The 13,181-nt window shown below is 33.4% G+C and overlaps 1 protein-coding gene across 5 annotated transcripts in view; it reads left to right on the plus strand.

Annotated features, from left to right (window-relative positions):
* LOC132095294 (dachshund homolog 1-like) overlaps nucleotides 1-10,109 on the plus strand; it is a 109,723-nt gene extending 99,614 nt beyond the window's left edge. For 3 of the 5 annotated variants that reach the window (XM_059500141.1, XM_059500143.1, XM_059500145.1), the window contains 4 exons: nucleotides 1,405-1,552; nucleotides 4,100-4,243; nucleotides 5,560-5,628; nucleotides 9,232-10,109. In XM_059500141.1, the coding sequence (XP_059356124.1) occupies nucleotides 1,405-1,552; nucleotides 4,100-4,243; nucleotides 5,560-5,628; nucleotides 9,232-9,272 (402 nt within the window). In that variant the 3' untranslated portion in view covers nucleotides 9,273-10,109. The remainder of the gene's footprint in view (nucleotides 1-1,404; nucleotides 1,553-4,099; nucleotides 4,244-5,559; nucleotides 5,629-9,231) is intronic. The other 2 variants (XM_059500142.1, XM_059500144.1) reach the window with 1 other exon arrangement.
* Nucleotides 10,110-13,181: the final 3,072 nt, after the last annotated feature.

The following is a 13,181-nucleotide window of genomic DNA, read 5'->3' on the forward strand; positions in this document are numbered from 1 at the left end:
TTTCTGTGTAAACCTCATGCACGTTCGTATTACATTTTAGGTATGCAGACATGCGCAATATGTGTTGATTTTAAAGGCAAGCGCTAACAAACATGCACATCAAGGGCAGAGAAAATGCTAACACATTTAGTCATTTAGCAGACACTTTTATCTAAAGCAACTTGCAATGGATAAAAAAACAAGTAATTTATGATATGCGAGTCAGCAATATCAACAGTGCTGCAGTTCTGAATTTTTAAAAGCTAGAGCAGAAATTAAAGTGTAGAAGAGTATATACTGTAGTTTATATACACTACTGTTGAAAAGTTAGATATTAGAGCAATTCTGAAGGATCATGTGACACTGACGACTAGAGTAATGGCTACTGAAAATTCAGCTTTGCCATCACAGGAATAAATGACATTTTGAAATCTGTTTAAAATAGAAAACAGTTCAGTTATATTGTAATAACATATATAAAAACACTTCTTTTTATGTTAGTAAGAAGAGTCTTTATACACAGGGTGCAGCTCCCTGTGCCAGGTAGTTAATATAGTACTTTCTTCCTGCAGCTGTGATGTTTTTCCAATCAAAACAAATGCATAGAGTTGTATATTCGGCATGACTCCCTTGATCACCACTGTGGTTGTCATGCAAGTAAGACCCAGTCAGAAAGATGAATGTAGTTTATTAACGCCGCCTCTGAGACTAATGATGTGGGTACAGTATGGGGAGTGAGAGGTTTGCTCATTGCTCTTGTGATATGACCATCAGATCTATCGTGCTGCTTTCGGCGCCATTGTTAATTAGCAGGACTCAGTTCAGTCAGTCATCTTTAATCATGATTTCAGGGTAATGTTTTGATTGAACATTCACACACAAATCAACAAAACGAACCCAAGCAGAAAATTGAGATAAAGCAACTTAGTCTAAATTGGGGTCATAAGAAGGAACAATTAGTATGATATAGCCCATTGCATTTGGCTTAATTGCTTGCGTACAGGGAATAATTGTTTTGAAATGGTCACCACGCAGTTTGCGTGGCAAATGCCGTTTTAAGTATTGTTTTGAGACAAGCAGCTGTTTAGCTCAAGATTTGATCGTTCTTATACAATCGCAGCTTCACAAACTGACAAACCAAAGTTATAGGTTTATTAAGGCTCTCATAATCACTTAAATCAAGTAAAAAAAAAATATAGATGTGAATCATTACCCTATTTTTTTATTTAAAAAATGTCAGTGTACAACAAGAGTTACATTGACTTTGATTGTATGGAATATTGACTATTGAAAACAATTCTTCAAAATACTTTCCAAAGTTTAAGTGCTACTGCTCTAGCATAAAGTAACCCATTCATACAGTTTATTGACTCCTGCGGAGGTGTGTGAGGACTGTGTATAAGGCGAGTTTGTCTTCTGCTGCAGGGTTTGCTGAAGGTAGCAATTGATAACGCCCGCGCTCAGGAGAAACAAGTGCAGCTGGAGAAGACGGAGTTGAAGATGGAGCTGTTTAGAGAGCGAGAGCTCAGAGAAACCCTGGAGAAACAACTGGCTGTTGAGCAGAAGAACAGAGGTGTGTACTACTCAAAAACTCACACACTAAATACACACAATTTATTGTACTTTCTATAGTTACATTTCATGAAAAAAGGCAAAGCATTTTACTGTACACACCAATTTCAGAAATTAACTTTTGCATTAAGGGGCTATATTTGCACCCTGTGAATTATATTTATGAGGACATATTTTTTTTCTAGCCATATAAAATATATTATGTGTCATCCTTTTATGTGAATTACTTAATTTTAATCAGCTCATTAACATACATTCTTAATCTGAATAATTAGGTAGTCAGACAGACTATATTACCTATAAACATTTATTCTTCATCAGTGTTTTATGTCATAAAATGAATTGTTGTATTGTGTTGCTTAACTGTGTAATAGTCATTTTGTGTGCTTGTATAGAATTTGTGGGCAGATTCTAAAATGTTGCAGATCATCACAATGGTATTTCTAGGCAGGGAGTAAAGGTGTTCTAGTGCATTTTTCGTGAAAGAATATTTATGAGAAATGGTGACAAAACAGGCACCATAATTAGGCATAGAATACAGCATATAAATATTCACATTATTTCAGAGATTTATAATATGCTGAAATAATTTCTGAGAAGCTTGTGTAATGATGAAGTGAGATCATGATAAACTAGTTTAAAACCATGTCTTCCATAAGGACATAATTTTCTTTCAGACCAAAAAGACCCAAAATCTTGTTTGCATGTGTATTGGACACAATGGACCTACTGAGGTTATTGTTAATGAAATCTATTAGAAATATTTTTGTCAATTTAAATAATCCTTATATATATAAATACTAGATGAAATTTTAAACTTTATGTTTAGAAAACTAGAGCTGTTGCCCTGGCATCTAACTGAGTAAAACTATAATTACTAAAGCTAAGAAGAAAATAAAGTGCTATAGGAATAATAATAATAAATAAATAAAGAGAGAGAGAGAGAGAGATGGAGAGAGAGACAAAAGCACACAACAAAATTATTAAAACTTTAAAATAAAACGAAATCTGAAAATATAAAAGCAAATTTAAAATGATAATAAATTATATAATGGTATATAAATAACACTGCATTTTTAATACACTCCAAACAGTTTAAGATGTTTAATAATAATAATAAAAAAATTGCATATGCTACATCTGAATGTATTAAGTAGGTTTTTTTGGTCCCCTTATTTTTCATTTTGTGCATAGCTTGTTTGTGCTACAAACATGAAAAAGGTCATAATCAAATAAATGCTGTTCTTTTGAACTTCCTATTCATCAAAGCATCCTGAAAAATAAAATGTAGCATGGTTAATAACTGTAATCATTTTAAGAAGTCCTACTTGAGCACAAAATCAGCACATGACAGTGATTTCTGAAGGATCATGTGTCACTGAAGCAATGGCTGCTGAACATTCTAGGGATTAATTTTCATAGAGACTTGATGCTGGAATGTTTTTTTTTAAATCTTGGGCCTTGAGCATCTTGGTAGTTTTGCATGGCAAGCACCACATTTTCTTTAGAAAATGCAAAAATATCCTCAACAAATGACCTTCATTACATCATTTACAATTAGTTCAAAATTGCATTAAAATGACCTGAAAAGCCATGTTACAAGCTCAGTTGTTAATCACAAGCAAATAAATAAATAAATAAATAAAACTTCCAAAGTGATGGAGACAAGGTTATAAATCGAGCAAAATGAGGCATATTCACATTACGATCAATACACGAGCACATATTGATTATGTGTGCAGAGTGCTTGTGGGAATACAGTATATTACCGTAACTACATGCATAGACAACGTCTAAATGTACAGGGTGCATTAGAAAGATATACCAAATCCTCATTTAAGTGAGTGTGGTTAAAGTCATGGAAATCTGAATAAGTAATTTATATGGTAAATGTTTCTAAATGAGCCACAATATTTCTCCAGGGAAGGCCATGATTGGACTACAGATTGATAATAGTTTAGCTAATAATTTTCAACTCTCTTTGAGACTAAAAGTGATATGTGCATTACAGATGGCCTCTAGTTACATACTCTTTTGTACTCTATTATTGCATGAAAATATAATTATGAATCTACATTTTGACATCAATAAATGATTTAGATTTTTTTGCACAAAAGTATTGCAAAGAGTGACTTAATAGTCTCATGTTCTATGTATTTATCCTACATAATGAATCAAATTGAGCTTATTAAGCCAGTTTCACAGAAGGATCCTTATAAATGTGCCTACAGCCCTCCAGCGTTCTTCTGTTTAATATTCAGCGTGCCTCTCTCCTCTCTTTCTTTACAGAACGTTTCCCTTAACCTCATCTCATTGGCATTTTAACCTAGGTTAATCCAGGTTATCGCAGGCTCAATTATTTCGCTAATGACACAGTCAATTTCTCATTGAACAGGAACTTTTTTTTCAGCCACAACTTTTCTATGAATATTTCCTCACTGACAGAGTTTGAAAACTCAACTCCCCTTCCTTTAGTCCTTAATATTTAGATATACCACTGTTTATGACTGGATTCTTTGACTGCTGCCTTTCTGTTCATTGAATGCAGCAATCATTCAGAAGCGATTGAAGAAGGAGAAGAAAGCGAAGAGGAAATTGCAGGAGGCGCTGGAATACGAGTCAAAACGACGAGAGCAAGTGGAACAATCCCTGAAACAGACATCACCCACAGAAAGTCTCAGATCACTCAATGGTGAGACACCTTACCAGAAAGTTAACATACTTACATTTATGAAAGGGATGTAGAAATGTGTTTTTCTGTTCCATTGTTAAGTCTTATGAGATGTGTTGAAGATAAAAATGTATACTATTGAAGATAGTGAAATAATGTGAAATATACTTTTTGTTGTTGTTGTGCTGTATAGTTATTTTCTGAGAATAATCCAAAATATGCTTCAGTATGTTTGCGATAACATAATAAGCAGGTCATTATTGCAAAAAGAAGGAATCGTAATGTTGGGATCTTGCATCACAAAAAGGGGTTTAACTGGTGACAATTACGAGGTGACTGCACCATTTGATATGCATCGAATGACTAAAAATATATGTATAAATAACCATGAAATATTGGTTCATGCTGAAAAAATTAATCTAAAGTGACAAGAGACCAAGAGACAATGAAAGTAGAAACATTTTGTTGAAACAAATAATGTAGCAAATTTGTTTGGGGAAAAATGCCATCAGAATCAAGTATTTTCAGAGATTTATAATATGCTGAAATAATTTCTGAGAAGCTTGTGTAATGATGAAGTGAGATCATGATAAACTAGTTTAAAACCATGTCTTCCATAAAGACATAATTTTCTTTCAGACCAAAAAGACCCAAAATCTTGTTTGCATGTGTATTGGACACAATGGACCTACTGAGGTTATTGTTAATGAAATCTATTAGAAATATTTTTGTCAATTTAAATAATCCTTATATATATAAATACTAGATGAAATTCTAAACTTTATGTTTAGAAAACTAGAGTTGTTGCCCTGGCATCTAACTGAGTAAAACTATAATTACTAAAGCTAAGAAGAAAATAAAGTGCTATAGGAATAATAATAATAAATAAATAAAGAGAGAGAGAGAGAGAGAGAGAGAGAGAGATGGAGAGAGAGACAAAAGCACACAACAAAATTATTAAAACTTTAAAATAAAACGAAATCTGAAAATATAAAAGCAAATTTAAAATGATAATAAATTATATAATGGTATATAAATAACACTGCATTTTTAATACACTCCAAACAGTTTAAGATGTTTAATAATAATAATAAAAAAATTGCATATGCTACATCTGTAGCAAGCTTAGCAAGATCCATAATGTCAGGCTTACATGGAGAAATGCTCTGTTCAGTATTCGTAGCATTGTTCATCCATTGGTTGAAGCTTCGCCCTGACCCGAGCGATCAGAGCACATCCACCCTCCGCCCATCGCGAAAGACGAGCCTAGAAAAACTTTCCTAATTAAGCACAGATGTCATAGATGTTTAATCGTCATTATCTTTTCATTTTGCCAGACTCGTTGACCCAGGAGATAGAGACTGACCGCAGCAGTGGCAGAACAGATGCTGAGAGGACAATACAAGGTGCGTGTTTTTGAGGAGACTATAAATCTCAGCTCAGCTCCAGTATATGAGCCTCGCTTTAACTTGGCCTGCTGTTCATGCATGCAGCCTGCCATCTGGGCTGCAGATCCTACAGTTCAAGATGAGGGTCAAGATCAATGGGATCTGTCAGGAGAACATTTCTAGACAGGGAAAATTGTGAAAATGTGCGTTATGACAATGGCACGCTCTGCTTAGTTGGAGAGTTGTTAAAACTGTAGTTTTGTTTTGTAGTTTTTACCAGTAGGAGTATGTTAAAATATTATTACAGGGATAGTTCACCCAAAAATGAATATTTTGTCATCATTTGTTCACATGTCATTCCAAGCCTGAACGACTATCTTTCTGTTGCAGAACACAAAAGAAAAAAATATAATATTTAGAGATTTTTTATTTTTTTTAAGCTGCTTTGGACTATTAACTTTGACTGTATGGATAAAAAAGTTACAATATTCTTCAAAATATCTTCCTTTATGTATATATCATGTATACATACAGCTGCAAAGAGCTTAAAAGGTGAAGTTCAAAGATAAGATGATTCTTTGGATATAAGACACAGAATCATTTTAAAGATAGACCCCCTTGACAGTAAGACCCTGCCTATGTTGTGTACCTCAGAGAGCAATGCAATTTAATGAGCATAATAAGAAGTTTCATTATCTGAGGATGACCCACAGTGGAGTTACCTCACAAGAGCACAACACACCCTCTCAAATAAATACACATGTACTTTATGGGTGTATGGGACTTGGTTTAGTCTTGTATCATTTCACAGAAAACCACTTGCCCATTTGCAAATGTTTCAGTCACACTCTTTTAACTACACCTTAAGTGTTAAGTTGCTCACTGCTCTGATGTCTATTTTAATTGCACCCAGCAGCACATGTGATACAAAAACGTCGTCTTGAGTGGTCTCAATTTCCCTTTGAAAATAGTGTGTGGAAATTGCTATGAAATGTGGGAAATGGCATTTTAATACCCCGTCGCAAGTAAAAGCCCCGTAACCCAGTTTGATTAGCCTAGTTAATTTTGTGTGTGTGTGTGTGAAGGAAGTTTTTAGTAAAAATAAATGGAGATCCAGTGTAAGGAGTATGGTTTTACCCAAATAAATCAAATGACATTGACTTGATTAGCAGGAAATGATTTTTTCACAGCATATAATGTCATTAGCATTATGATGGCTCTTATCTCTAAAGATTCGTTTTACAGCCTTAATTGCTTGATTCAGAAAGTTTGCATTACTCAAATTGCTTTTGTCAGTAGTTTTTTGAGCATATATAGTAGAATTTAAGACATTGAGGTCATTTTAGCTAGAAGAAAATTGTTCTCTTTATGAATGTTTTCACTGACAAAACTGTAGTTATTGCTCCACAACATGCAATAATTTAATAGGTTTTTCAGTCAGTGCCCTTGAAGAGTAGACTTAAAAATTGGACACAGGAAAAGTGTGTGTTTGAAAATAGCTAGTGCGTCTGTTAAGTTATTACAACATTTTTGTGCGTGTGTGTGTGTTCATGTCTTGGATGTTGTGGCCTACAACCAGTGTGGCATAATTACTCTTAAATGGCAAAAACATAAAAAAGGATGCTGATAAATTACACTTGCATGTGAGGAAAAATTTCTATTCCAATCCTAAAAAAAAAAACAAAAAAAAAAAAACAAAGAGACGTGCTATAATTTCAGCACTTGGCTGTTGGGGAGAAAAATAATGAGAGCATAATTTTGGAGTACTAATTATTTCTATTTGTCTTTTGTCACACTCTGTAATTCTGCTATATTAACACAGTCTGTGTTTATTAATTGCTTTTCCAGTGTTTTGAATCCATTCCAAGAATAAGCTTCACTGTTTTTCCTGGCTCTGTGCTTCTGGGAGCACATCTCGCCACTAATTCCTTGTGATACTGAACATAATATCTCCCCGGTATCTCTTCCCGATGCTCAGTGCCCGCCTCTCAATGTTTTCTGCAAGTTTACACAACCCTGTGAGGGGAGATAAAGTTCTTTGTTGCAAGATTAAACATCAAAACAGTTAAAGTGAAATTCAAATTAAATGAATGAATGTCACTGAAGCAAAAAGGCAGTAATTAATGGTTCCCTTAATTGTGTTCATAAAATATTTGCATGGGCATAATTTGCATAATTTACATGTATTAATTAATATTTCAAAAGAATTTTGTGCTGAGAGAAGCCAAAAATTCCTTTGTTTTATTTAGCATCTTATTAAATATTTATCCCCTTTAATGAACTTTTCATCTTGATTTGAATATAAAAATGAGACAGTTTTAACATATTTTAATGAGGGAGGTTCTTTCTTAAAACAACATGGCAGTCATTCGATTTTTCCCACTCAAGAAACATTCCTGGCACTGTTTGCCCAAGCTAGTTTAGCTACACTCCATTTGACCCAGAATTAATATGCTAATTTGTACATTTAAGATTAGCTCTCTGCTTATTTTTGTTGTCGTTGTTCTCAGGTTGTGTAGAAGTAACCGTGGTATTTTAATAGTTTAAATGTAAAATTTTTACATTGTTTAGGATAAGTAATCTAGGGTTTGATTTTGATTTGCTTAGTTGTTTTTTGATATCAAAATACTGTATCAACAATACTAGAATCTCTCCAGCACTAAATAAGCTGTGTTCTGACTAATTAAGTTACTCAATATCGCATCCATTTATCGTGTTCTGAATAAATTTGTACATACGATTTATATAAAGGGGTTGATGTTGTGGATTAATTTTTGACATTCTCTGTGAGCCTATCCATATAAAATGTCATATTTCATATTTTAAAGATATTCACAATATTAACCCCTTCTATATAATAGGCCACTGAGTGACAAATAACATTAGAGAAAATAAGAGGTCGTATTGCAACTCCATGCACAGCGCACAATTAATTAATGTCCATTCGATTATAGATTCTCATCAATCAATAAGTATATATTTCAGAGTTAAAATCACAATGCACATATTTTGGAATGTATGACTAACCGTAGGAGAAAAAAGGCTTTTTATTCAAAATCAATGGCTCACACAATCAAAATGATTTCATATCTGTGGTATCGCTGAACAATCCTGAAAAAGTCGGTCAAAATATAAAGCTTGTTTAAGCCAATTTTAACACAGAGCATCCTCGATCAGTCACCACCTTTGCTCAGAATTGAATTTATTTAGTTGCACTACCAAATAGAGGAAACTGCTTAAATGTAGTGATGCAGCATTCCCGGACACAGAGGGAATGTTCTGGTAATAAACGTCAAACAAGCTCCTGAGCCATGCCTAACATATGCTTTTACCAGAAGAAGCAAAGAGAGCTGCTGCTCATTCAGGCATAAACTTGCCAACGAAGGTTCCCTGGAAATGGACAAAGCTCGTTAGATCGTACACGTCAGAAAAGGCATTGCACAGTAACGACTGCATTTTTTTTTTTTTTTGCACTTAATGCCATTTATGCACCGAAAATGTCATTTGTGAGGCGCTTCACATTATGAGTGCAATGTTATATTCTTAAAATGTGGCATACATTGATCCAGGGTTTACTGACGTGTATTTAATATTTTTTTCCCCCTTTTGTTTTATCGTTAGCAGATGGAAGACTTTTTCTGAAAACCACAGTGATGTACTAACACCATGGCATTGAAGACTGGCAGTGTGTATCTTATGAAGATTCTCCAGAGTCCCCTCGCAGTGTAATTTAGTTACAGAAACAGGTCAATCGCTCATAGAAGTGCATCAAGGGTTTATGCTTGGCCCAATGTGGAAGACGGATTGTGTCCAAATGTAGTATTAGGACTCTTATTCTCACTGATATAAATGTTATATTATGCCAGATGTGGGATTGGATATGATAAGCTGGCGAAGGCGACAATTTGAGCACAGTAAATTGTACTATTCAGTACACTTGGTGGTAATATTTACAACAAATTCACAGCACTGAAGATTTTTTATACTGTATTTAAACCAGCGAGAAAGCTTCGAAAATTCAATCTGATTCAGAGGTTTTGTTTTGTATTAAAAAAAAGAAGAATAAAAAAACACAAATCCTTAATGTCATAAATATTTGCCAAGATGTTAAAGATCTAGACTTGGAGAACCTCTGAAAATGTGAATTTGAATATATGTTGATCAACAGAAAAGACTAATATTTGCTTTTAATGTTTTCTAAACTAGAAGAAAAAAAAACAATCAAGTTTCATTTCTATCATTATTGTATATACAAGAACAGAAGATAGGTTAACTCAGTCATTTTGGTATTTGTATATAATGTTAAAAGTTGGCATTGTGTATGCAGTAGATCTATTAGGAGAATAATATCAACGTTTATATTGAATTTATAGATTTGTTTTGTTTCTGAGCCATCATTCTTTCAATTCGCTGCCACTATGGTGAGGAAGCATGCAGGCATGTAAATGTGTTGTCCTGAATTCATGTTATTCAATAAATACTTAACTGTGCTGAACAAATGTACTTAGGGTTTATTCACTCACCCAGTAAAAGTTGATGAACACTACTGTCTTTTCAACAGCTACATTTTGAGTTTGCAGTATCATGAATCTGAATCTTGTATGGATTGAATCTCAAGTTTATGGAAATGTTGTACAGATCGCTAAATGTTACCGACCATCATTACACTCAATTCGGTGTATTTCTTTCAGTGATAGGCCACTTTAAATAATAATTATTCAATGCATCATTTCAATTATTTATTATAGCCTGCTGGTCAAAAGTTTCACTATATGCAACAGGTTCCCATTGGAAAGTTGCAGACAAAATAGTATTAGACCATTTCTTAATCTGAGATAAAAAGGGATGATAACTAGAAAATAATTCTTTATAACTCCCCAATGTGGATGTCGCTTGGTTAAAAAAAACCAACAACAACATAGTGATTATTTATTCACTAGGTTGGGCTAGGTTATAATAACAATACAAATAAATTATATGTTTTAATAGATTGTTGGCAAGAAATGCATTTATTATTATTATTATTAAAATGTTCAAGACCGAATTTGACAAAATTTTGAACAATTGTCTGCAAAGAAGACTTCCACACCAGTTCTTTAAATACTTAACAGAATTTTTATTTTCTTTATATAAATCAAGAAATCATGGCAATACCAAACTGTCACATTTAAATGAAGAGTGAAACAATTCAGCTGGATGAGTTAAATTACACTGTGCTAATTAATGGTAATACTGAATATATTAAATAATAGATTACAGGCTTTTATTGTACCAAGTAGATGATGATGATGGTGATGAGGCACTTACTGGATAATCAAGAAAAAATATGTGTTGAAAGGATCCTTTATTAGATGGACGTATCTAATGTAACGGGGCAGCTATTTATACTATAATCATAGACATTATTTTGTCACACATTTGTCCTCAGTCTGTAGCAATTCAAATGTTTATTGTGTTGAACTACATGTTAAAGTATCTTTTACCTCATCAATGAGGACTTGCCTTTAAGTTTCTTTTTATGTGATGTAAACACTGCAGCAAGATTAATGGACGTATTGTTCCTTATTTCTTTCTATGGCAGTAAAGGAAACGTATAAATATTCAAAGGATGACTTGTTTTAATGTGCTTTTCCCTCTTTTCTGATCATGTCTTCTGTAATGACAACAGTATGTAAGTGTGTGTGTGTGTGTGTGTGTGTGTGTGTGTGTGCACGCGCGTGCGATAGTGTGCGTGTGTGTGTGTGTGTGTATGGACACTGAAGTTTATCTGTGTGGAGCTGCATGAGTGTGTGTGTGTGTGTGTGTCTGTTTTCTATTCTATGGTGTCATATGAGGTAATAAAATATTTGTGAGTCAATGATTATTAGACTAAGCTCTTTTGCGAATGAATCACTGTCATTATAAACAACTTGAGAGAGTTTATGGGTGTTGACTTCACATGTCAATGTTTAATGCAGTTAAACTCTTGAATCTATGAATGTTTACCATGGTTCATCCAGACGAATCCTGCCAGTGAACCCTAATAAAGAGACTGCAAAATTTCAGCCGCAAAGCAAATGTCACGTATGATATTACATAAGCAGTATGCTTATATTTTAATCTGAAGGGCAATCAAAATTGTTCATGGTTGAGTTGTAAAACATGTGTTATTGAGCAATGACAATATCTAGCAGAATAAAACCACTCATGCTTAGTACAGTGAGCACACGGCTCTACACAACACATGACTGAGAAATAATACCTTTCATTCATTCCAGCTGAGTGAGCACAATATTCCAGGGAAAAGCCACATTTTCAAAATGCGTTTAAAGAAAGGAGGAAACAAGAAGAAACTTACATCTCTTCATTTAAGTTAATTACTTATTGATAATCTGTTGAGCCAACCAAATCAGGGTCATTCCTGTTATGCAGTTATTTTTATGCTTCCATCATATACAGTACTGGATAAAGATGGAAATCATTTTTATTCTTTTTATTTTATTTTAATATCATAATTAAGTAAACATGCATGTGGTTTTTGCTTTTTTTAAGGCAAGGCCCTGGCTGGTTCTAAGATTAAACCTTCTCAATAAAAAAAAAGAAAAGAAAATGTTTTTTTTATTAATTTTTACTTCATCTAATGAAAATGTGTTCTTGGCAATATTGTTTTAATTGGTGATCATTTTATAAACCTGCCTTCTTTCACTTTCTGGTTTAAAAAAAAAAACAAGTTCCTTAATGACATCATCCTTCAGGAAGTGAGATGGGAAACTGCACAACCATCTGTGAGTATTAACGATGGATTTGATAAATCCTGTTCATTTTGTGTTGTTAGCTGGTTTGTCTCACTTTATAAAATTCCATTATGATCAGAACGTCAATATATTATCAATATACAAGTAAAAAAAAAATCAAGATTGCCTTCTGTAAAACTGCATATTGCCTTTTTAAAATGGATAAACTTTACACTGTTTTTAAATTCAACTCAACCCACACTGAACTGACTTTAGTTGAATAATAAAAATGTTGTCTTTCTAGAGCTGCTTTAAAGCAGAATCTAAATTGTTTCCATAACTGAGTTTCCATAATTGGTTCTGCTGTTTTCTGCTTATTACTGTGAAGCTTGATTGAAACCATCTTTGTTGTATAAAACTTTAAAAAAATAAAGGTGATTTTAAAAGACTTTAAACTGACACCCTCATATGAACTTGCTCTTAATCCTCTACAGATGCATTTTTAATTATCCTGTTTATTTATTTATTTATTTTTTACACACGTCATAATTATGAAGTGCCTGACAAAAGTTGAATAGATTTTTATGGAAAAACTTTTTACAGCATAAACAAAAAGTCTACAAGATGCAGAGCTCAAAAGTTAATGCATAACAGAAATGATCCATGAGAGCACCTAACTGTTTGGCTAAAAAAAAAACTGTCTTCGAAGCAATGCAGCTAATTGATATTAGTGTTATTTCAAATTTATAAAAGCTTAGGCTGAATTGACACTGAATGACAATTTCCTGTCGTAAGCAATTCTGATGGAAATGTGTTGACACAGCACGGCCATGCACAGGTCCATTTTGCATGCTTTTG

Source organism: Carassius carassius, chromosome 19, assembly GCF_963082965.1.
Source record: "Carassius carassius chromosome 19, fCarCar2.1, whole genome shotgun sequence".
Classification (NCBI taxonomy): Eukaryota; Metazoa; Chordata; class Actinopteri; order Cypriniformes; family Cyprinidae; genus Carassius; species Carassius carassius.